This window comes from Tripterygium wilfordii, chromosome 8 (assembly GCF_013401445.1).
Source record: "Tripterygium wilfordii isolate XIE 37 chromosome 8, ASM1340144v1, whole genome shotgun sequence".
NCBI lineage: Eukaryota > Viridiplantae > Streptophyta > Magnoliopsida > Celastrales > Celastraceae > Tripterygium > Tripterygium wilfordii.
Window position 1 is genome coordinate 2888900 of NC_052239.1, and position 24482 is coordinate 2913381.

The window sequence follows — 24482 nt, forward strand, 5'->3', positions numbered from 1 at the left end:
GGTACCCGACTAGGGTTCTACTTTTGTCATATTTTGATGTAATGAGGAAGCATGTATTGTAACGCTGATAAAGTGATAAGAACCAAACTTATTAGTATCAACAACTAGAACAATTCGCAAGTTTGGGCTCATTGGGCTCTCACGTCTTTACCTTTCCCAAACCAATGTCTCATATGGTCATGGACGCTAGAGAGTCTAAGCCCACCAAGCCTCCTTGCATGTCCAGCATAAACACAGTCCATGTTAACCGAAGCCCACAAGAAAACCTGGTGTTCTGATTTAGGAGTGCTAAGCCCACCCTTATAATTAGCACATTCACATCTAAGCGATGTGGGAATCTATCAAAGACATTGCCAGATATCTGACTCTCGTATATATGTGAGTTTGTAAATTATATGGATCTCTTAATTTCCCACTGAATCTCCCAAAATTGTGCATTCCCTGTTCCCAATCTCATTGCACCAGAAGACATCTCATTACCTGGCAATCAAGCATTGGCGGGCAACAGCCTTTCCGCCTGATGGATTTCTTCATTACCTTGAACTGAGCATTACAGTTATGCAATGAGACAAAAGCTTGAAAGAACAAAACAAGTATAATAGATGATTTGAGATATATTTACTTTTAAAGGAAATAGGCCAAGTCAAGGTACGTTCATACTTCAATGATCTTAGTCTAATTAAAGGAGTTTCTAAGTGCAGTTCTGTAGTTCACTGAATTCTGCATAAATTCTACACACTCACTATGATGCAAGAAGTCTTGTAAGCTGGACTAGTCTAAATTAACACAGAAAATAGAAACAGATGAGTGGAAACTAGAAACCAGATGCAAACAGAATGTGTCTTTGTTCAGGCATGCAATATCAGACATCAACTTGAAGCCTCCCCTTCCAAGCGTCTCCTCTTAGGAACTTTCTCCTCACCTTGGCAGCTGGTGTTCATCACTCTCTTCTCTTGAGCCTCTACTGAGCACCTTTTGTAAGGTTTGAATCCTGTATGACGAGCTTTAAGCTTCCCATGTCCAAGCCCAAGATTTAGCTGCCCCTCATCCCCATTGTAGTGCTTTTTTGACAATACATGACTCTCCATGCCTTGACGGCCTGAAGAAGACTCCAAGTTCGTGCACCTAAGAATTGATGGCGAAGCATCTTGAAATTTCTCATCTGTTTCTTGCTGATCTTCCTCAATATTTCCTACCTGATGCTCATTATTTTTCTCATCCTGTGGTGGTGAAAAGCTCTGTGGTAATACTCCTCTCGAGAAGAGTGCTTGAAAAGCCAGCCGTCCCTGACATTCACAAATACCATAAGCGGGGTAGGATAGAATTCAGAAATCAATAATCACAATCCCTTATGTCCCAGAGATAATATCACAGAACAAGAATGATCAAATAGCAATTTCCACATTACCTCTTTGGAGACCTCCTTCCAGGAATCAAGTGTGTCGCAGTTGCTCTTGCTTCTTCGATTACTGAATTCGGCAGCAGAAAAATTTGCATCAGCTTCTTTTGATTCTTCTTTCTCCTTTTCCTTCTTCTTCAGTGCATCTGTTTCTACATCACTGCTCGAAGGTGTGTTTGAACCACATGACGAACGGTCCACCTGTTTCTTGATCTTTGGTTTGCTCGACTCTTGGAGCTCATTAACTACTGCAGCTTTCTCAACATCATCAGCTTTTGATCCACTATTTGACTTTGTATCTTCACTCTTCACAGAGTCTACTAATAACGAATTGGGTGATTTTGAAGCTGAATGTTGAGCCTGCACAGCTTCAGAATGTTCCACATCGAGTCCCTGATCTTGCAAAGGACAACTTTTTGAAGTATTTTCCTTTCTTTCTGCATTAGCTACAGGGTCTTGAGCAGTGTCTACTGATTGAAAATCAGTTCCGGTTGCTGTTGCAGTTGTAGATGCAGGAGGGCAGTTAAATAAAGTGTGAAGGGGAGAGCACGAAGGAAGCAGTCCATGAGCTGCCCACCATGCAGTTGCAGCTGCTACAGTAGCTGCAGCTATAGCTGCCATGCTTGGAACAGAGGTCATATGCCTAAGTGGGAAAGCTCCTTGGTCACATGATGGAGAATCTGAAAAAGCTTCCACATTTGTGTAAGGCCAAAAGGTAGCCGCAAAGCTTGCTGCAGCATGGGCAGCAGGATTTTGTAGCAGAGTTGACACAATTAGACTTGAAAAATTGGAGGAGGTCTGGAGGAAGGATCTGTAGTCATCTTCACTGTGGCAAACTGGGGGGAACAGCGGATGCAAAGTTGGAAGCATCTGATAAATGGAAGACCTGGGGACAATATTTTGATGATCAGTTGTAGCAGGTGTGACTGAATTTGTGCACATATTAGGATGTCCACGAGCTTCTACTTGATGAAATATGGATTCAGTAAATGACATATCTGAGGGAGGAGTTTGAGTACATGATCTGGAGCTTTCATCTAGAACATGCACAGGCACATGCCTTGGATAGTTATTAGTGGCTTGCATCTCATCTTTGAGCACAACACCACTACAATCCCTAGTTTTCTCAACTTGAACTGATTTATCATGCAGATGGTTCGAACATTCCAAGTTTAAAGGTTTACTTTCACCACTATCTGCTACTGTCTGTCTGGCATTATCCCTCTTTTGATCACCTCTAAGTTCAACAGTGAGGTATGTCTCATTTGTTCCATCCTGGTTCACCACCTCTCTTTGAGATGGTACAAACTCTCTGAAAGCACATGAGTTTCTCACTGGCCCCAGAGATGTTGTAGAATTTTTGTTCATTGAAGAGAGAGATGAACAAGGAGCATCTTGGAAATAGGTAAAGACTGTTGAGCTATTGTCATCATCAGTTTCTTTTGTGTTTGTAGGATTCTCATCAGCATTAGTTTTCTGAGTGATAAGTTGCAAGAAAATATATCACAAAGAAAATCAAACGAATTGAAGGGACAAGCTCGTGAACAAATTGAAGGGAAGAACAAGAGGAAGCTCACATCAGGAGGTGGTTCTTTCTCCAAGTTCAATACTTGTTTGAAGCGCATAGAAGACACCGATGACACAGGGTGTCCATCTCTTGCTCTGACCTGCAAGTTTGGAGCTCCCACACCAGTCTTGCGAGGATAAGGATTGCTTGGCTTTCTTTTGGGTCTTGGAGGAGGTATGTCTATGTCAAGAGCTTGTCCAATAGGAATGCCTTTAGCTACAGCTTCCTTCTCCAACTAAAAGAGAATACATTTTAATATATTTATCCAGAGAAGGCATTATAGCGCAAAAAAGAAAAAACATTAGTGTACTCTTTTGTTGTAGAAGGAACTAGCTAGCATGCATCAATTGGTAATGGAGATAACCGAAAAAACACTTTTATTGATAAAAGGCTACTTCAATGGTAATACAATAATTTAAACTCCATTGCCTCATATCATCTCCACAGATAGCCACTGCATAGTGCTTACTTCAATTAGCTCCACTAATGGATGAGACAAGAAACTGAGATGAGAAGAATGTGGATAAGGAGACAGAAAGGGAAATGGACAAGAAAAGAAGACAAAATTTTCCAATAATCTTTCTCAAATAAAGGTTAAAACATCTTTTTATTTCTCCTCATTCAAGGTTGGACACAAAACCTGATGCAGGAAATGAATTTAGAATGTTTTCTGCCAAAAGGAAAAAGACAGTAGATATTTACCTAACCTTATATGAATGCAAGCAACAATCCTCTCTGTCTGAGAGAGATCTATATTGATGATAAAGTGTTAATAAAGAAAAAAAGTGTTGGGCTTGCATGAGTCATTATGACATTTTAAAAGCAGACTTGAACAATATCAGAGAACTGTTACAATGCTGTTTTCCATTCATGACAAAGAAAAAAAGATAATAATTAGCACTGAAAGCCTAAACCCTAACTAAATCCCCGAACAAATCTAGAAAAGATAAAAATATCTAATTAATGCAAATTTACTAATAACTAGTAACCAAATGAAATCCTAGTATTCCTAGTAAATCGTTACTCAAATGTTTTCCATTCATGACAAAGAAAAAAAAGATAAAAAACAATAATTAGTACTGCAAAGCTAAACTCTAACTAAATCCCCGAACAAATCTAGAAAAGATAAAAATATCTAATTAATGTAAATTTACTAATAACTAGTAACCAAATGAAATCCTTGTATTCCTAGTAAATCGTTACTCAAATTTTGTGATAATTGTTATTATGTTTCGAAACTACTACACATCTATATGCATTGTCTCATGCATCTATGTCCCTTTATTCCTTCCTTGAGTAATATTATCAGTAAGTAAACTAAATACAAGTGATATGTTATAACCTTACCCTGAAATTTCCTGTGAAGAATACTAGTGCACTTCCCAGTTCCCAGTCTCAGTAAAATGAAATAAGGGGGACTGGTTTGGACTTGTTGACCAAACCAGCCCCCCATTTTAATTTCACCGCAACCATAAAGATGTCACATTATGATTGAGTGGAATGTTGTAAGATTCCAGATTTCGAAGATTGTGATTTTTTTTTTTTGTAACTTTGAAGAAATCATTAAATTTAATAGAGCCACAACACATTGGTATATGATACCTGCCGTAAAAAGTTGCTTAAGACCATAAACTACTTTTCATTATAGTCCACAGAAACAGGAAAATTTTTAATTTTCCTCCCAAATTTCATGAAGATCATCAATAAGCTTATACTGAACTTTTATGCAAGCAAATACCAATGTGTCTCTGATGCTCAAAATTAGGGCCTCATTTCCATGCACAAAATCAATTTGCATCAGTGTCTTTCAATACATTCGCTCCAATCATTATGCAATTCATGATATCAATGTCCATAGCAATTTAATGACCGTAATTAAAGCAATTTTCAGAGACCAGGCTAAATTGGGCTGATACTTATTGGGAATAATTTTGGCTTTCCAGAGGCTGAAGGTGGAATTTACCGATTGTAAAATACAGATGAGGAGTGATGCATTGCATAGAGACTATTTTCAGGATGTAAACCTGTGATCCCACAAATTTTTATGTTGCGTACTATCATCTTATTCTTAATTGGTGTCAGAGTAGGCTATCAAATATAGTTGTACAATCTACAGGAGAGATTCTAATACAGAACAATATACTTCTAGACCTTCTTAGGGTGTGGTTTTCATTTTGCATATTGGGAAGCAGGCATTAGACTCTTTCTGAAATTCGGCTGCAGCTGCTTAATGGTATTCACATCCAAGTTACTTGTGCAAGTTGAAACTATTCCCAAACCCCAAAGAATGGGGCATGGCAAGACTTGATAATGTGAAGAGGCTGTGAACATCTTGAGATTACCCATTGAATAAGCCAACACTAAAAAGCTCTGAAAACTCCAAAGGTTGACCAAAAAAGTTTGAATGGTTGAGAATGGAATATAATAAGGCTTCCCACAAATTTCTATGCTAAGGTAGGAATACTAAAACATGGGTGTCTTGGGTCCAAACTCATTTTGCAAGCATTTTAGTCTTTACAAAGACTGATGACAGAAGGACTACTTAGAATGCTGATCAACAGTGACCGGACAAACAACTGAAGTATTCTGAAAAAATGGTTAGGAAACTCTGGATAACTGCAGTATTCTACTTGGACAACTAAATTGAAAACATGTCTCGGAACCGGGAAAAGATTTCAGAAACCGGAAGGGTTTGTTTTAGAAGGAAATAAATGAGTAAAGATTTGAGCAGCAAAACCAGAGTAATACTACATGGATGCCGAAATCTGACAGAAAACGTTTGATGAGGCCAAATCAAAAAGGGTAACCTGTTGCTTTGAGACCTAGTTTGTTCCCCACACTAATGCTATTGATTTGGCAGACACCGACAAACTATGGAGTTTCTTTTGAGTTATAAACCTATTTTTCATTTCATTTTCCAGAGACACAGTCCTGGAAGCTTGTGAAGGCGCAACTACACAGATTGAAGTCTTCCCATTTGTAATTAACTGTCTATTGTAACCTACTATAAAACACATCTGTTATATGCAATTATGTTTTTTAAGGTCGCAAGCACTTTTTTTATTGTCAAAGCTCTTTGCAACATGTTTGATTGCAATTTAGAACACTCCAAATTTCTTTGAAGAGAAAAAAACGAAGAAGTTTTCTGGTGCTATTACCCAAGAAGTATAAAATACTTAGTAAAGCAAATAAAGTTTTCACTGACGAAAATTTGCTGCATTAATTACATGGCACCAAGGTACATTACTATATAGTTTCCAAATTGAATGCTGGCGAAGTCTAGCACACGGTGCTGAATCCAGATCTAGATGGTGATGAGTACCATAGAAATGGAAAAAGGTACCATACATCCTTAGAAACCATTAAACATAGAAAAAAGTGACAGGCCTACAGGTATTTAGAGGGATGATATCTGTTACGTTAAGGATTCATGGCATAATCCAATTCTTCTATCATGAGGAAGAGTTGAGAAATGCTCTGAAGAGACTAAACGAGACAGAGTCGATGCTAAATTCTCACGAAAAATATTTGTATATAAACTCCAAGAAGAACCAAAAAAGCAAGAGTTAGTTGAACAAAAAAAGAAGCAAGAACAAAAGGCTTCTAAGATTTCACTTCGAGGATATAAATGGGGTGCGTTTCAAAGATCTGTTCAAAGGAGAAGTGCACCAAGCCACCAACTCTTGCATGAAACTCAATCCCTAAGAACTCAGGCAGTTCAGAAGGCAGCTCGCATTATAGCTACTCGAGGGATAGGCATTTGTGGAAGCAAAAATTTAAATAATTGTGAGTGGGAAAGAGATCGTTAAAAACATATCAATATGAAAAATTAGTGTGATCAATAAAATGGATGTCCTATCTTTCCAAATATGTGAGAAAATTAAAGATCCGGTAGAACCAAGATTCTACAGTAGACTTTTACTGAAAAATCGAAAGAAAAGAATATTATCTATAAAAAGTGTCAGCAGTTTGATAAGCAATGGGTGGAGAGCAGAAGATCTGTAATGTTTTATGATGTTGGCCGTAACTAAGCAATAAGATGCGTAATTAAAATATGGAGTTCATAAAAGCATACAGCAAGAAGGTACTCATTGACCTTTGAAAAGAATTTCTGTGCATGACTTCTGATCTGCACTGCAGTCTTTGTTCCTATATGTTCTGCACACCACGAAGTAAACCACCAAAAAGAGAGAGAAGAGAGACATCTCCAATCAAGACAAATAGAAAATGGCATATAAGGATTGTGTGTCATGTCAATCCCAATGCATTCAACTCAAAGACACTCCAATGATAGTTTAAAAAATTAGGCCATAAATCAAATCCAATCATCAAATTATGTCAATGGATAACAATAAAATGGAACTGAAAAAAAAGAACAGAAAGCAAACCTTCTATGCGTTGCCAAGCTCGTCCATAGAGCTTTAAGGCTTCTAGGAACCTATTATGCTCCTCATCTGTCCATCGCTCACGCTGTTTTGTAATCGTATATGGCTTCCTTGTCTAGACACCACCGAATTTCCAAAATCAGATATAACTTAACTTGAATTCTAGAAAAAAAAAGAGTCATAGTTAAAGATAAAGCGCACACGAAAAGGGAAAAAATTATCAAGCCCATTTAACTAACCTTAACGAGCAAATCTTCCCCAGAGGAGTATGCATCCATTACCGGACCAAGGCAGCTAGCACTGCTTCAAATCCTCCCTAAACAGAAACCTCCTTTCATTCCTCACCACATTGAACACTATAAATAGTGAAGCCGTCGTTCTTGAAGCCAATGAAACTTGATAAGTAACTACTACTGCAAAAGAGAAAAGGCAACCACAATCAGTAGAGACCCGTCTCTGTTTTGTACCTGCACAATTAAGCATTCCAATTCACATATATACACTTCAGACTTACAAAATTGAAAATAAGTCCTTAAAAATATTTAGTAATCCGCCGTTACAGAGAGAGAGAGCAAGAGTGATAGAGACAGACGCTTCTCCGAAAGTACTAAAAGAAAATTGATTTATTCAGAATCCTCACCAAAACGAACCGGAAGATGCCAAAACCTTTAGAACGTGAAAAAAACAAGGGAGAGAAACCTCAATCAGCATATCACCACTCTATATATCCACCTCCCAACAAATCATCAAAACAATACGGCTTTCAAAATCCTAACCCCTGTTTGGTTGCCGGGAAATCTTCACAGAAAAGCATAAAAAGGATTAAAGTAGAGCTCGGCTGAGCCAAAATAAAAAGAACTTGGCTTAGTATGCAAATTTCTTTTCCCGTCTTTCTTATCATTTTCTCGGCAACCAAACAGGAAGCATGAGGCAAAAGCCCTAAAAATGAAGATAAATACCTTGGAAGAAAGCCATGGTCGATGAGAACTCTCCAAGAACCCGCCCTCTCTCGGATAATGCGTGAACTGGATCAACCGAAACAGGCCGGAGAACCCATAGATTCTGGCAATGGTGGATCGGAATCTACCTCACGCGATCACGAAATATCTAGAATGATACAGAAGAAAAGGCAAAGACAGTGTAGAGAAAAGTAGGATAGTGTGCTGAGTTTCGGTGAGACCTAAAACGCCAACGCTTTGGCTCCTCAGGAGAAATCTCAGCCACAACAATTTCTTGTGGATTTATTTTTTTTAAGGGGAAAAAATTTGAGGTCGCGAAGCAGTGAAGGTGAATACTGAATAGAACAAAGAAACGGGAGAGATGGTGACAAGTGGCGTAGATTTAGTGGCTGATTAAATAAAAAATTTCCCCCAAGTTGCCGTTCACTGGTCTTCAAATCTCGACCACAAATTCGATGACCCTGTGAGGCTATGCACGTAAAAGCGCATCCAGGTATGCCTGTGGGGTCTACAAGGATTATCTCGAAGAAACGGTTCCATCCGGTCATGTGCTTAAGGAAGCGTATAAAAAAGTTGAAATGCGGGTGGCTTGGAGCTGACGTGGATAGAGCAACGAGACGTGGCAGTTTGTAGGGAGCATGGAGGCCGGTAATCTCTGCTTGGTGAAGAACACTTGTGGGTTAGCTTTCCCGGTGCGACTCGTGCTGTCCCCGCACTACGGTAAAGGGTAGGGACGATATTTGACGATTTGACCTCGAAAATTTCAGGCTATAGTAAAGCCCAATGGGCCAAGGGACAGTCCAATGTCCAAGCGAACTGGACCTTCCCAAGATAAGAGACTTTGAGTTGAAAGTTCTTACATGGATCTTTGATTCAAAAGAGAGAAGATCCATGGAAAATACAGAAGAACCTTCAAATCAGTGATGTACTGATGTTGGTAATGTAATTAGTCTTTTGGGGAGCATTTGGTTGGCATTTGCATTGCACGGTTTTTTCTCAACCTAGGTTCGAGCATCGAAAGTGAGTACCTAAGTTACCATCTATTCATTTAGTCTAATCGGTCACTGGATACTCACTATCTCACCTATTCTTGATCAGGGCTCGCTTTAGCCCAAATCAGTCAAAGCTAGAGTTTTCAGCACTAGACTAGACTGGCCCAAAGAGCACCATATTATCTAAAAAATCACACACTTGAGAAACAAATAAACGTCATCAGTTTGTAGATAGGTGATGTCATTGTCATATGCCTTTATATAAGCAATTCCATAGACTTTTGGATGAATACTTAATAATTTGTTAAAATGATATGTTTAAAATGTTAATTTTTTTGTACGACCCTAAGAAATTATGGTCTAGTTTGGTTAATTGGTTCAAATCCTAATTATATCTTATCGAGTGAGAATGTTACAAAGAGAATAGAGATAGTGTGGTTTAGTTCTGAAAATACTTGAATTGAATTGTTATCATTCAGACTTTTAGATATCACGGACTTCGCGTGTATGATGAAGTTTCAAATAATTTGAACTCTAATATGGTAAGGTTGAGGGCAGTGGTGGAACCAGGATTTTGATTTACTCTGGGTTGAACTTAAAAATAACGGGGTTTTGGATAGCGTCCTGAAAAATTTTTAGAACTTCAGTAGAATCTCAAAATGGTAAGAGCTTACCATGCCTTCCAAGATAACTCGATCTTTTTTTTTTGATAAGCCAGTATTGTATTAATATATAACAAATTGAAACTCTAAAAGTTGTAGTTTACAATCAGTTCTAACAAAGTCAATCAAATGTAGGATCAAGGAGGCAAACCCAATCAAGTAGTAGTGTACAACAAAATAAAAACCTCATTTGGAGATTGCCTCTTGTTTGTCTGCTGCCAACACAAGCCAAAAACTCAAATACTCTCAAACTGTACCTTATAACCTCAAGAGTAGAGACGCATGATGAACTTGATAAACGAAGATGCTGGACGGTTGGAGCCTGGACTCTAGAGAATCACAGATGCTGGACGGCTGATCCTAGACGCAGAGTCGAAGAAACAAAGATGGCCTTCTCGTCGTCTCGATGAGAGTTGAGACGATGACGAATTGACGATGGTGTGGTGAATGGGGACCAAATCAACCCGTCTTGGGCCTGCCCACCTTAGTGGCATAGTGTCTAGGCTAGTGGGCTTAAGTATATTTACTAATTTTTTTCACACGAGCTCAAGCCCATCATAGCCCAACTGTAGATCCGCCCGTGGTTGAGGGCCTGAGGGGCACCATTTTATTAAATTTTTTTTTTTACAATAACACGCCATTTTATCATGCCGCTTTGGGCACAAAAGTATGACCGACCCTACACGTGACATGGGTTCCAATGGAGATGTCACAGACGTGAATACGTGAGGGGAGGGTAGAAATGCCCGTAAAGGTGATCAGAGCGCATTGACCAATTTCCACAAAAGCCTTCCAGGTGAGGGATTGCATTCAACAGCGTCAATTGGATCTCATGCTTTTGAGTACCCAAAATTGGACCCTAGGTTCAGTCAACTTCTCAACGCGGGGTTGGTCGATGTCGGTGGACGCCTTGGAGTCACTCTTCATGCTATCCAAATGTCATGAGTCCCACATCGGTTAAGTGGGAGAAGAGGTGCTAGTTTATAAGCGCGGTCCCTTCTCACCCTACCAGCCAAGGTTTTCATGGGATTCAGCCCATGGGCCTTGGTTACAGCCGGCCCGTAAGGGCGTCGGTTGGGCTTTGGTTGGCAAGAGGGTTGGGCCGTGACAATTGGTATCAGAGGCTACACTTAACCGGCCCTTTGGGCCGGGCCCATGGACCCTGGAAAGGCCATGGAAAGGGCTACCTGTGGATCTGGTACGGGTGAGGCCCTAGCCCAGTGAAAGCCCCCCACAGAGTGCAGGCCGCCATGGTGCTCGACCAACGTGGGCGTTGGTCTTGAAGGGGTGGGGTTTGTCATGAGTCCCACATCGGTTAAGTGGGAGAAGAGGTGCTAGTTTATAAGCGCGGTCCCTTCTCACCCTACCAGCCAAGGTTTTCATGGGATTCAGCCCATGGGCCTTGGTTACAGCCGGCCCGTAAGGGCGTCGGTTGGGCTTTGGTTGGCAAGAGGGTTGGGCCGTGACACCAAAATGCTCCGCCCTTCCCCGGTTAGGTTACTCGTCATACTACATTTCCTATTCACGCTAACTTTTCTGTCCATTACTCAACCTGGTTAATTTAGAAAGATTTGACATTATTTGCTAGAACTGAAAGATCAATTAATATAATGGGTTTGAATGTCTAGATGAATTGATACTACATTTTCTTAGTTCAGATGCGCAAACTACCTGAATTAGGAAAATGGGGTTCGTTTTCTTACTTTGCAGGGGTTTGAAAGTGTGGGGGGGAGATATGTTTCAAAGCGTTCCAAGCGGAGATGCCATTTTTATGAAGGTATAAATTCCTCATTAACTTGAGATCATCACCCAACAAGTGTTTTAACTTTTAAGCCTTTGAGCACAACTAATTACTGCAGCCAATTTGATTTAGACGTCATATAATCCCCAAAAATTCGCTACTGGGCGTAGCTATAGTTACATACTCTTCATTTGCTTCTTCATTTGCTTAATTGAGTCCACATGATTGATTTAATTGGAGGCATTACGGCTTTTCTTTTTCAATTTTCTCATCTTTTCAAGTAGCATAATTTGATAATCTACATCTTGTAGTGCATCATGCATGATTGGAGCGATGATCGTTGCTTGAGGTTGTTGAAGAATTGTTACGAAGCAATACCAAATTATGGAAAGGTAGTTGCTGTTGGAGCACTTCTTTGGATTATGCTCTGCCTGCTCATTGTTTCCTACTCATAAAGACCACCCTCCGTCACTAATAACAATTTATCCGCTTTGGGCCCGGAGGTCCGCAAGGATTTGTCCCCCAAACCGAGCCCATACTGGCTTAGGAGGCCCAATCCAACAATATGGTACAATCCCACATCGCTTAGATGTGACCATGTGTGAGTGAAGTGTTAGATATAAGGGAGGCTCGACTCCCTACCTAACAACAACCAATTTTCTTGAGGTTTGGGTCTAAGGGAGTCAATTGTTGGACCATACCTCCTAAGTCTTGTATAGACTAGATTTGAGGGGGACAAATCCGCATGGGCCTCGGGGAGGAAAGCGGACTCACCTTTTGTTAGAGCACTTGCAATGGTGTTATTTTATCTGGGACAACAAATATGTATGGGGTTTTGTGTTTTGCTGATGTGGTTGTATTGGGTTTTGTGTTTTGCTGATATGACTATATTGGGATATGTGTTTTGTTGATGTGGTTGTACTGAAAGATTGTGTTTTGGTGTAGTTTTATTGGAGACAATATGGAGGGCATGTGAATTTGTTGGGCACCATGTTGGGTGAGAAAGAAAAATGTATAGGAATTTATGTTCTGCTGATGTGGCTATATTGGGAGATATGTTTTGTTGATGTGACTGTATTGACATACGTGTTTGACCTAATTTTTTACGTAATAAAAATGGGAGCCGATATAGATTTTTATTGGCCCAACAAATTGCCACTACTGCAATTGCTCTTAATTGGTGAAGGAAGATGGTCTTTCTTGTACCACAGCCCCTAAACCATTCCAGGCCCCCATTGGTTGGTATTACGACAAAGTTAGTGATGACAGGTATTGTATGGATAAAATACTGAAGTCTTCCATGAGCAGGTACATAATGCAAAATCATTGCATCGTGGGGATAAAATAATAATTATGCCGCCCTTTGTTGAATCATTCAACCAAAGAACCTCAAATATCATATTCCATGATTATATAGCTCTAACCGAGATGCTCCCAAAAGAAATCACTGTAACCCCAAAGTATCAGTCTCTGAACATTGTATAGAATGGCTTCCTTGGCAAAAACTGAATCAGAAAAGAAATTGGAAGATGATTTCTTATGTATTAGTCAGCTGGGGGTGGTCTCGGTGGTGCCTTTTGCCTTGAAGACAGTATTTGAGCTTGGGGTTTTCGAGATCATAGCGAAAGCTGGTCCAGATGCCAAACTCTCTGCTTCGGAGATAGTAGCGCAACTGCCTGCACGAAACCCAGATGCACACTTGATGCTGGACAGGATTCTCATGCTCCTCGCTACCCATAATGTGCTTGGCTGCTCTGTGGTTGATATGAAAAGGCTCTACAGTTTGACTTCATTGTCTGAATATTATGTGCCTAACCAAGATGGTGTTTCATTAGGACCAACGTTGGTCTTGACTCTCGATGAGGTCTTATTGAGGAGCTGGTTTGTCTCTTACGGATTCAGATTTCCCTTTTTATTTTTATTTTTTTGAATCTTTGTTATACTGGGAATTAATTGTGGCAGGTCAAAGCTGAAGGATGCAATTCTTGAAGGTGGAATTCCATTCAACAAGGTTCATGGAGTGCATGCTTTTGAGTACACAAAATTGGATCCTGGATTCAACCAAGTTTTCAACACAGGAATGTTCAATCACACTACTCTTGTTATTAAGGAGATCCTCAAGGCGTACAAAGGCTTTGATCATATCCAGCAGTTAGTCGATGTTGGTGGAGGCTTTGGAGTCTCTCTTCAAGCTATCACTTCTGCATACCCCCACATCAAGGGTGTCAACTTCGACTTGCCTCATGTTATTCAAGATGCCCCGTCCTACCCTGGTATATATGATCACTGGTCATAATTGGTTTTCTGATTCATGCTAGTTGAAGCTCATTTGTGTTGGGAACTTGTGGGGGATATCAAGTGTTTGACTAAATGCCTGAATGCCATGCATCACACCATGTGGTTGTCTAAGCTTTGACACAATCAACTCCTTATATTTATTCATTGTTCAATGCTAAATTGGTTACTTGAATCACTTGTCTCCTTGAATATGGGCCTGATCTTATTCATTGCAGACTTGTAGCTTAGCTGCTTATATACGTCTGTTCAGAATTCAGATTCTACCATCTATGAGAGCCTTGTGCATAAGACATTGTTTTCTTCTTTTACCTTAATTTTCTTTTAATGAGCTAGGTAACCACATGCCTTTGATTCCAATTTCCATGCTGATCTCCCGATATTCTTCTCTGTTAACTAAGAGATAAATTCGTTCTCTTGTATGGCAGGTGTTGAACATGTAGGAGGAAATATGTTTGAGAGTGTTCCCAACGGAGATGCAATATTTATGAAGGTATAAATCTATCATCACCTTTTAAATTGACTTGAGAGTTGAGACCATTGAACACTCAACACTTTTTCAATTTAATCATACATCTTTTACTCCGCGCAAACTTTCAAATGTTTCAATTGCCTCACTCTCTCCAAACACCTTGGTAGGTTGTAGCGAAGGATAGTCGAAATTGGCACTTATTAAATATAGGATACATGATTCTAATCTTTCTAAGCTTGCAATGCTAGTTTGGTATTAGATGTTGCTATGCTCCGTTAGTCATTGACTAGATTTAACAACAAAGGAATTTTCTGATAAACATGTTGCAGTGGATACTTCATGACTGGAGTGATGATCATTGCTTGACGTTGTTGAAGAACTGTTACAAAGCCATACCAGGTGATGGGAAGATAATTGTTCTAGAGACAGTTCTTCCGGTGGAGCCTGACGCAAGTGCAGCCACAAAATTCGGCTGTCAATGTGATGTGCTGATGATGACTCAAAACCCAGGAGGGAAGGAACGAACGCGTCACGAATACTTGGCTCTGGCCCTTGCTGCTGGATTTAGTGGCATTAGATTTGTATGCTTTGTCTGTAATCTTTGGGTTATGGAGTTCTACAAATAGATGGTAACGTATGGGGAATTTATCATTTGTGATTTCCTTCATAATGGTGTGAGAGTCACAGGGACAAATAATCTTTACAAGATAACTTTGTTAATGGTGTTTTTTCAGCCGATGATTAATGCAACTTCTATTTATACAAGTTAAGCAGCAATTAAAGAAGGTGCAATTATTAATCCTTTTTAATAAGGACAAAACAATAATGAACCTGATTCAATAGAAGCTCTTGTTGATGAGCTTGTATTTGCTGAAGAATGCAGTACGGCTGCTTGAAGAAGGAATTCCCTCCAACAGGGTCCTCTGGTTGCATGTGTGTTGAGTCTTACTAGGGTTTTGAGCAGCAATGGTGAACCATAGTAGTACTGTTGTTATTAAGGAACTTCCAAATACCCCCACAGCAATGTGATGATTTTGTTGTTCTGACCCCTGAATTTCTAAGTTCTAGAATTCTTATTGCATAATTGAAGCTTGAAAATTTTAACATCTCCAACTATATTGTGAAATCAGAAGATAAAGAATATTGAGTCAGAAAATAGTATAATTTAGTTATCTATACTATACTATATATTAAAATGGGTGAGGCAAGCCTGGCTTGCCGACACCTGTTTTATTGTTTCATCTGAGCGAGTAGAGGCATTTTCATAGTCACGCGGCTGGGTGTGATTAATGAACTTTTAAGGGTAGTTTAGGTTTTCTACAGGTAGAGTATTTTTCTCTTGGACAGCTGTCTTTTGTATACGAGTTTGATCAAAATTATGATACACCGTACACGCGTCCTTCACCTGCTTCTCATCTTTGGTTCTCAACTATGGACTCATACGTTTTTTGGCTCTCTCTTCACCGCTTTGTGAGATGGGAATATGGGATGTTCTCAATGATACCTCACGGTCATATGTCGATCTCTCCCTTCAACGCCTTCTTTCTCAGAACACATCTACAGGTATGGTATTTGTGTATTGTTATCGCAAAGTGTTGTGCTTCAGTGGCATTCTGTGCCGTTCTGCGTCTGTTCTTGGACTCACATGTTCTTAATTGTCTGTTTAGTTTCTGATTTCTCTGTTGTTTATTACATTGTTTTATGGCTTCGAAATGAGATTTGATTGTTGTTGTAGGTATAATTCTGGCTGCTTCTGCTTCTTTTTTTTCTCTCTTTTTTTCTTGGCAAAATTTGAGATCATCGGATATGATTATTTTGGCAGGGTTATGCTTCTGGGTTGGGGCAGAAGCGATGAATGGTAGACAGACAGTAAGTTGTTCAATCCTTAAATCTTGTTAAATTGATATACAAATCATTCCTCCAATTAGATATTTGGTCATTGCAAATAGTATTTCGTCCACGTTACATTTAATAACGGTTGCAAAAATAGTAATGCAATGGCCCGCAACATAGCGCGGGCTGATTGCTAGTTATATCCTTAAACCCTAAGGTTTTAACATCGATATTAATTGTAATAGTCCATGGTTGAAGTTGTGGGACTCACAGAGGATGTGAGCCCTTTAGAGGGAGAGACTGTAGCACACAGTTCGAGTGGACGGGACCACAAGTCTCTGTAATGTCAAGTTTGATGGTATGGGGAGAGTTCCAGAGTGACAAGAGGCTCAATGCTCTCGATCCCACATCGTGGTACCAATCTGATTTTTTCAAAACCACGTTAACTCATGATTGTTTTTTTTTCAAATGATATATTAGAATTTAGGAGTTAGAAATTAATATATATTTAGAGTTTAAAATTTATGATTTAAAATATTTTTTTAAATTCAACTATATTCTAATATTATAAACCAAAATACTCAATAACACATTTTAAAAGCATCAACATACTTTTGAAGGAAAATTCGAGCCCCTATCCCATGCCAAAGAGATGCTCATTGTTAATGGAAACCACAGATGTAGAGGAGAAGAAAATATGGAACACTGAGTTAAAATATCATTATCTGGAAATTGAAAAATGCAAAGCTATGCATCTATTCCCAGACAAGCATTGAAAAGGCATGGCTTATGCATCTATTAACTGGCAAGCGGGCGATTGGTATAAAATAACTAAAGTCTTCCATTAGCAGGTGTACATAAACTATTGCAAAGTCATTGCATAGTGGGGATAAAAGAATCGATCATTATCATGCTGCACTTGTTGAACCATTCAACAAAAGAATCTCTCAAGTTATTATATGGTTTGCTTCATCCCATGATTATATAGCCTTGACCGCGCGAGATGCTTCTGAAATAAATAAATAAATGGGGTGCGTATCGAAAAAATTCATTTACTTTGTAAAACGGATCAATTGAGCTCTCTTATATTTTTTTCCGGATCATTCAACCCCCTCTACTTTGAAGAATTGACTAAAGTGGCCACTCATATAACTTCTGTTATAACGGAACTGAAGTGACAGTTAAATAATTGAGTTGGATTTTTCGGATAAATTCTTATTTGCTGACTTGACGGACACATGTCTTTAACCAATGAAATGATAACACGTGTCCAAACTTTCTCCACCATTGAAAACACCCTTCTTCAATTGCATATTGTAACCTTAACTCAATTTCTTGATTGAGCTCGAAAATTATTTTGATTTGATTTGCATTTATATCTCTGTTGGCCATATCCTCCCTGCCATCCACATCCTCTGCTGCCTCCAGCTACAAGGCCCTCACGAAGGGACGTGCATGGCTAACGGAGCCCATTCTTCAAAGTATAAGGGCTTGAATGATCCGAAAAAAGTAAGAGGGCTTAATCAATCTCGTTTTCAAAGTAGAGGAACCTTTTTTTTATACTTATCCCTAAATAAATTGACAACTTGCAAACCATGCAAGAAGCAGAGCCTTATTATTTAAACAAGGAAATCGCAATGAAGCATAGATGAATCTGGTATTTTTTTGTTGTTGTATTCACATTTATTGATGCTCTTCCATGTCTGCATAAATACACATCAATTGTTAATTTTTCATTGCAAAGATTGAGAGGTTAAACCGTAACCCCTAAGTATCAGTCTCTGAACATTGTATAGGATGGCTCCCTTGACAAATACTGAATCAGGAAAGACATTGGAAGATGACTTCACATGTATTAGTCAGCTGACGATGGTCTCGGTGCTGCCTCTTGCCATGAAGGCGGCATTTGAGCTTGGGGTATTTGAGATCATAGCCAAAGCTGGTCCAGATGCCAAACTCTCTGCTTCAGAGATAGTAGCGCAAATGCCTGCACGAAACCCAGATGCACACTTGCTGCTGGACAGGATTCTCATGCTCCTCGCTACCCACAACGTGCTTGGCTGCTCTGTGGTTGATATGAAAAGGCTCTACAGTCTGACTTCAATGGCTAAGTATTTTGTGCCTAACCAAGATGGTGTATCATTAGGAGCGCCGTTGGCCTTGGCTCTCGATGAGGTCTTCTTCAAGAGCTGGTTTGTCTCTTACAGATTCAGATTTCCTGTTTCTTTTTCTTTTCTTTTTTTTTTGAATCTTTGTTAGCCAGAAAGTTATACTGGTAGTTCAATGATGGATTAATTATGCAGGTCAAAGCTCAAGGATGCAATTCTTGAAGGTGGAATTCCATTCAACAAGGTTCATGGAATGCATGCTTTTGAGTACCCAAAAATGGATCCTAGATTCAATCTAGTTTTCAACAAAGGAATGTTCAATCACACTAATATTGTTATTAAGGAGATCCTCAAGTCGTACAAAGGTTTTGAGCATCTCCGGCAGTTAGTCGATGTCGGTGGAGGCTTTGGAGTCTCTCTTCAAGCTATCACCTGTACATATCCACACATCAAGGGTGTCAACTTCGACTTGCCTCATGTTATTCAAGATGCCCCGTTCTACCCAGGTATGAGTATGATCAATGGTCATAAATTGATTTTATATATGATTCATGCTAGTTGGAGCTCATTTGTGTTGGGACATTATTAAGAAAGAAAATTGGCTTCTTATATGGCAGGTGTGGAACATGTTGGAGGAGATATGTTTGAAAGTGTTCCCAACGGAGATGCAATATTTATGAAGGTATAAATCTGTCCATCACTTATTAAATTGACTTGACAGTTTAAACCATTGAGCAGTTCCACTTTTTCCTTGGCATAAAACACTTATAAGCCAACAAAATGTTACTTTTCATCCCTTAATTATTGGTCGGATTTCATTTTCGTCCCTTAATTTTTTTTTTCTCTCTTTTTTTCATCTCCAACTATGAGAAAATACCCCGTTTGTCCCTCGAATAAATCTGACGACGGAAAAATCCAACGTGACATCTTATTGTTCATCATATCAGATTTCTTCGGCGTGCCACGCAAGCATTTCCTGACCCCAATCTCACTTGAAGAACGAAAATGATACTTTCTAATAGTTTAGGGACGAAAATGAAACTCATCCCATAATTGAGGGATGAAAAATATCTTTTTGCCCTTATAAGTCATATACTATATCTCACGTGAACTTTACTCCTCCTACTTTTACCGGTGAACTTTAAACCCTCATACTAAATCTTAGGTAAACTTTGCACCCTCCTATTTTTATTGGTAAACATTAAACCCTCTTACTATTTTATTTTTGAATTAAATAAGACTTCTTTAATGAAAAAATACGTAAGGATCATGGTTTTTTCCTTAGAATATTATTGACCAGATTTAACAACCATGGTAAACATGTTGCAGTGGATACTTCATGACTGGAGTGATGATCATTGCTTGACGTTGCTGAAGAACTGTTACAAAGCCTTGCCAAGTGACGGAAAGGTAATTGTTGTAGAATCAGTTCTTCCGGTGGAGCCTGACGCAAGTGCATCCACAAAATCCACCTGCCAATCTGATGTGATGATGATGACTCAGAACCCAGGAGGGAAGGAACGAACACGCCAGGAATACTTAGCTATGGCCACTGCTGCAGGATTTAGTGGCATTAGATATGAATGCTTTGTCTGTAATCTTTGGGTTATGGAGTTCTACAAATAGATCGATGAGTTACTACTTATCATTTGTGATTTCCTTCGTAATGGTGTGAGCGTCACGGGGACAAATAAAGATGGTGTTGTTCAAGGGTCATCATCGACATGCAATGCTGCGTGATATAATTGCTTCAGAAAGTTATATCTTTATATGTGTCTTTTATTTTTTGATGTTGGAGAAGATGATTTGGATGATGATAGAACCAATGGTTCAAGTGCGAGATAAAATTGTCGATAAACTTTTCCTTATGAGGCAGAGAGCCTAGATGATTTCCTTATGCATTTATGATTTTTAAATGTATTAGTCATTTTATGTAGGGGTGTTCATGGTCCTTTTATTTTAACATAAATTAAACTAACCAAGCAGTCGGTTTTGTTGATAAAAAAAACGACTAATCGATTCGGTTTTGGCGATTTTTTTGAACACTCATAATTTCATGTATTTATTGATATTTAAATTATATTATAAGAATAAGAGAGTGTCAGTTTATAAGCTTTACCAAATGCTTGACATCTATAAGTTTTATCAGTTATAAGTTATGTCAAACACTTGACAACTTATTTCACATCTTATAAATTAATTTATGTTTTCACAGTTTAAAAGTTATATATTTTGACAGCAAATAAATTTTGTCAAACGGAAGTTATTTGTCTGATGAAGAATCACTTAATCTTAAGAAAAATTCAAATTTAGACATTTAAATAAAAAAGAATGGTTAAAGTCAAAAGCCATAGATTTATAAATATATATTTTTTTCTCCACCACCAAATTGAAATTTGTTTTGAGAGCACTTAAGATTGGGCCGAACTGAAGCTAAGAAAACTCCATGGGCTGATATCAGCATGAGATTCGTAAAATCCAATCTACCATAGTTCATTTGGGTTTTGACCCAAATCCTTAGCTCAACCTGGCCCGTTTTGTTTGGCTCGCATTTTCCCTCCAAGATATGGTGTAGTCGTCATTTTAATGCAGGTTCTCCTGAAGATTGATTTACAAGCTTACAAGGGTGTATATATATATATATATATATATATATATATATATATATAGAGAGAGGGAATTCTCACATGTACATCAACTTTAGATACTCAAAATCCAATGATTGTAATAAACAACAACAAAAATGGAGGTGGCTATAATAAACTATAACAAAAGTACATTTGTTGTAGGACCTGTCACATTTATTATTCAAAAACAAATGCATAAAATTGGTGCATATATAGTTAATCTGCGCATGAAACTGATTCGCTTATGGAGCATCACTTCCATTGGGACTTGCGAAACAATTAATGTACAATAACATAAAGTTTTATCAAACTATCATATAATAGTGCAATATATATATATATATATATATATAGGTGTTAGAGAGAACCTTATATTATTATATATGTCCCACCAAAAGTTCGTCGGTGGAAATACTTTGCCCAACTTTCTAAGCGAAGCACACACTATACAAATGCAGTCCCAAGCAAGGTACCCCTTGAATCACCAAAAAAGAGTGCTCTTTAATGAGGTTTAATTTCTATTCGCAAAAGCGAAAGGTGTTACTTTGGAAAAGACTCATTTGGGTATAACTTTAATCACAACTGGATAGTTTATCAAAACTGTTGTAAATCCACACCTCCATACACACTAACAATATTGTCCGCTTTGGGTTGTCCGGTTCCCGTGGATACATCGGGCCCGCACGGCTTTGTTTCTCCTTAGGCCCAAGCAGGTGGGCTAGGCCCAACTCACTCAAGCCTAGGAAAAGGCCTTGTTGGTGGTAAGAGGTGGGCTTGGCCTTATAAATAAGGCATGAGTGTCCACATCCTTAGATGTGAGACTTTTACAAAAACCTTAAACAAGACTTAATCCGTCAGTCTACAGATGAAGGACTAGTGTTTCAAGTTAATTACATTACAATCAAACCGACTAAGAGAATCGAAAAGTTATGATCTCATAATTGCACGAAATTTAGTTGAGAGACTGATTTCAACGTGATTGCAGGCTTGATGAGAACCTTGATCTTAGCAGAATTTAGAACGAGATTAGGTTGATAGAAAAACTCTCGATTTTAGAACAAGTCTCTTTTTTGTTTAATTTGATTGATAACCCTACTTTAAGAATGAGATTAGGTTGACAAAAAAACTCTCATTTTAGAACAAGTCTCGTTTTTTGTTTAATTTGATTGATAACCCTACTTTGTTACAAGCCGACTTATATATATATATATATAGTCTTAAACATTGTAACTGAATCCTACTCAATTCGAAATACTAAAAGATAAAGGACACTTCCCTTAAAATCCTCCTAATTAATAGGCCGGCTAGATTTAATTGAAAATAAATACTATTCATATAAAAGAAAGTTTACTGTGTTTGAATTGAGGGATTTGGGGGAAGGGAGGGGAAGGGGGACTATTTTTCCCTCTCCCATGTTTGGATAGATAAAAAAAATTAGGAAAAAAAAATTTGTTTAATTTACTAATTTATCCTTATTTTTATGTTAAAATATTATGTACAATGGTAAATATATATTTAACTTATAAATAACTTAATTAATAATCTCTTCCCTCCAAATGACTTCATTTTGGAGAGAGATTTTTGACAAAAATTTAATGAAATCTTCCTCCCAAATCCCCTCGAATCGTTCCCCTTAATTTTTAATAAACTATCCAAACAAGGGAATTGGAAGGGAACTTTATTTCCCTTCCCTCCAAATCCCTCCATCCAAACACACTCTTAGAGTCCTAAATTAGAGGATGCATTAACGTTGACAACTTCCTTGAAATCCTCTTTCGTTTGCTCCTCCGTGTTACTTCATTGAACAACTTCCCTTCATGCACACTGGCTTGCATGGCTTCCAAGCCCATTCCTTCACGTCTAACCTGATCACGTTTCTTCTTCGTCTTCTTTCTTCGAGCTCGATTATAAGCATTCTTAAGCCACCTTACTAGGTCCTCATCACAGGCCTTCAACAATCAACACCACCCAAGACTGATAACTTTTGTTGCTTTGAAGAAAGTAATCAAAAGTTCGAGAGGGTTTCCACTAGACACGGATTCCAGTTTGATTTAAACGTTGATTTAGCCGTAATCGTTAGTTTCCGACTGCATCATCTGCAACTACAACTACTGTAGATGGGTAGGGAGAAGGATTCAAATACATTATTTTCTCTGCAAAGAAGAGTCCAAAGCCTATCAATTCACAGATTAGTCATGCTTTAATCTACTGTTAAGACTTAAGAGAGGAAGAAAATGCCAAAACTATAGGTTCGCCAACAACTTTTATATGGCAGAGACACATCAAATCACTTGCATGCAGAACCACGTGTTTCTTCAATATTATTATTCATACACCGAGTACTGAACAGTAACAAATTAACAAATTCAGAAATACAAAGGAATCATGATGAGAAGAAGAAGAAGAAGCACAAAGCTCACAGGAGAAGAAAAAAAAAAACTACACTAATTTAATAAAATTAAAAGCTTCACAGCATCACCTTACACTTGACATGATTGATGATTCAATCCATCAAATGTCAACAGTACACAGTGGTGTGCCCAGCAGAGGAACTTGACCCCCCACAAACCCCCTTTTCAATCCAACCCAAACATCACATTTGACATAAACCCCATACCTCCCAGTCTTTATAGCCCCAGCTTTCCATCTCAGCTTCCCCTGAATCACAACTCTCAAACCCACAACCCCATTAGCCTCATCCATTGTCAACCCATTCAACACGTGGGAAGAGACAGGCACCCCTGGCCCACCCATCACAGGGGAAAGCGCCACCGTGCTTTTCTTGTTGTGAAACAGGGGAGGGAGAAGGACTGGCTGTGTAATCATCTGGTTTTTGTAAGAAACGTAGGATGTGAGCTTGTCATAGTATATGGAGACTCTTTTGTTGGGGTTTCTTGTGACAAGGGTGAACTGCATGGAGGTGGAGATGAAGGGAGGGGAGGTGACGTTGAGGTCGTAGACTGCGGCGGCCACCACGGTGAAATGGGGCTTTTGTGGGCGGTAGACGAGCCAGACGGTTAGGGCGGTTAGGCCGGCTAGGAGAATGAAGATAGAAAGGAGGGCACAGAGAGCACGGAGTGGGTTGGCTCTGCCTTTATGGTCGAAGTGTTTTTCATGGGTCGTTGTGGATGAGACGAGATTAGGGTTTTCTTCTGGTTGTTGATGATGGTGTTCTTCTGGTAGTTGATGATCGTGTTGTTCTGGTGGTGGATGATCGTGTTGTTCTTCTGGTGGTCGATGATCGTGTTGTTCTTCTGGTGGTGGTTGATGATGCTCTTCTGCCATGGAGTTGAGGAGATATAATTAAGGTTTTATATGGTGGGACTTGAGAGGAGAAGAAGGGTTTGTTGGTGGTGGTGGAGATGGTGATGGTGGTGAGCTAAAGAGAGAAGAGAAGATGGAGGAGAGACGAATAAGTAGGGCAATTGGAGAAAAGTGAGTG

The 24482-nt window shown here is 38.9% G+C and overlaps 4 protein-coding genes across 12 annotated transcripts; 2 read left to right on the forward strand and 2 right to left on the reverse strand.

The window, feature by feature from the left end:
- Nucleotides 1-590: 590 nt before the first annotated feature.
- Nucleotides 591-8601, reverse strand: LOC120004018 (protein LATE ELONGATED HYPOCOTYL-like). Of its 8 annotated transcripts, none has more exons than XM_038853218.1 (8): nucleotides 8311-8601; nucleotides 7992-8017; nucleotides 7591-7764; nucleotides 7355-7466; nucleotides 7042-7124; nucleotides 2977-3201; nucleotides 1409-2875; nucleotides 591-1286 (listed from the first exon to the last, which is right to left on the reverse strand). In XM_038853218.1, exons 3-8 carry the CDS (start codon nucleotides 7627-7629, stop codon nucleotides 870-872), a joined length of 2343 nt encoding a protein of 780 aa, XP_038709146.1. In that variant the 5' UTR covers nucleotides 7630-7764; nucleotides 7992-8017; nucleotides 8311-8601; the 3' UTR covers nucleotides 591-869. The 8 variants fall into 8 exon arrangements, with proteins under 8 accessions (XP_038709146.1, XP_038709145.1, XP_038709151.1 ...); XM_038853217.1 differs by having other exon boundaries at nucleotides 7591-7818; XM_038853223.1 differs by having other exon boundaries at nucleotides 7063-7124; nucleotides 7591-7818; nucleotides 8311-8599.
- Nucleotides 8602-13081: 4480 nt separating this feature from the next.
- Nucleotides 13082-15254, forward strand: LOC120003335 (anthranilate N-methyltransferase-like). Its single transcript, XM_038852284.1, has 4 exons — nucleotides 13082-13586; nucleotides 13668-13978; nucleotides 14429-14493; nucleotides 14802-15254. The coding sequence occupies exons 1-4, from the start codon at nucleotides 13192-13194 to the stop codon at nucleotides 15096-15098; spliced, it is 1068 nt and encodes a 355-aa protein (XP_038708212.1). The 5' UTR covers nucleotides 13082-13191; the 3' UTR covers nucleotides 15099-15254.
- Nucleotides 15255-15896: 642 nt separating this feature from the next.
- Nucleotides 15897-20271, forward strand: LOC120004360 (caffeic acid 3-O-methyltransferase-like). Of its 2 annotated transcripts, XM_038853695.1 has the most exons (6): nucleotides 15897-16035; nucleotides 16295-16341; nucleotides 18102-18497; nucleotides 18609-18919; nucleotides 19031-19095; nucleotides 19743-20271. In XM_038853695.1, exons 2-6 carry the CDS (start codon nucleotides 16328-16330, stop codon nucleotides 20037-20039), a joined length of 1083 nt encoding a protein of 360 aa, XP_038709623.1. In that variant the 5' UTR covers nucleotides 15897-16035; nucleotides 16295-16327; the 3' UTR covers nucleotides 20040-20271. The 2 variants fall into 2 exon arrangements, with proteins under 2 accessions (XP_038709623.1, XP_038709624.1); XM_038853696.1 differs by lacking the exons at nucleotides 15897-16035; nucleotides 16295-16341 and adding an exon at nucleotides 17678-17814 and having other exon boundaries at nucleotides 19743-20039.
- Nucleotides 20272-23444: 3173 nt separating this feature from the next.
- On the reverse strand, nucleotides 23445-24461 carry LOC120004635 (NDR1/HIN1-like protein 12). The gene has a single exon (XM_038854009.1). The coding sequence runs from the start codon at nucleotides 24323-24325 to the stop codon at nucleotides 23552-23554; it is 774 nt and encodes a 257-aa protein (XP_038709937.1). The 5' UTR covers nucleotides 24326-24461; the 3' UTR covers nucleotides 23445-23551.
- Between the last annotated feature and the right edge of the window lie 21 nt (nucleotides 24462-24482).

What these genes read in the sequence shown, in the direction of transcription:
- LOC120003335 (XM_038852284.1), top strand. Translation starts at nt 13,192, where the DNA reads ATGGCTTCCTTGGCAAAAACTGAATCAGAAAAGAAATTGGAAGATGAT. An exon ending in AGATGCCCCGTCCTACCCTG is followed by an intron (nt 13,979 to 14,428) that starts GTATATATGATC and finishes CTTGTATGGCAG; the next exon opens with GTGTTGAACATGTAGGAGGA. An exon ending in GAGATGCAATATTTATGAAG is followed by an intron (nt 14,494 to 14,801) that starts GTATAAATCTAT and finishes AACATGTTGCAG; the next exon opens with TGGATACTTCATGACTGGAG.
- LOC120004360 (XM_038853695.1), top strand. An exon ending in GAGGTCTTCTTCAAGAGCTG is followed by an intron (nt 18,498 to 18,608) that starts GTTTGTCTCTTA and finishes TTAATTATGCAG; the next exon opens with GTCAAAGCTCAAGGATGCAA. An exon ending in GAGATGCAATATTTATGAAG is followed by an intron (nt 19,096 to 19,742) that starts GTATAAATCTGT and finishes AACATGTTGCAG; the next exon opens with TGGATACTTCATGACTGGAG.
- LOC120004635 (XM_038854009.1), bottom strand. Translation starts at nt 24,325, where the DNA reads ATGGCAGAAGAGCATCATCAACCACCACCAGAAGAACAACACGATCAT.
- LOC120004018 (XM_038853219.1), bottom strand. Translation starts at nt 7,629, where the DNA reads ATGGATGCATACTCCTCTGGGGAAGATTTGCTCGTTAAG. An exon ending in GGGAAGATTTGCTCGTTAAG is followed by an intron (nt 7,467 to 7,590) that starts GTTAGTTAAATG and finishes GGTGGTGTCTAG; the next exon opens with ACAAGGAAGCCATATACGAT. An exon ending in AGCTTGGCAACGCATAGAAG is followed by an intron (nt 7,125 to 7,354) that starts GTTTGCTTTCTG and finishes CGTGGTGTGCAG; the next exon opens with AACATATAGGAACAAAGACT.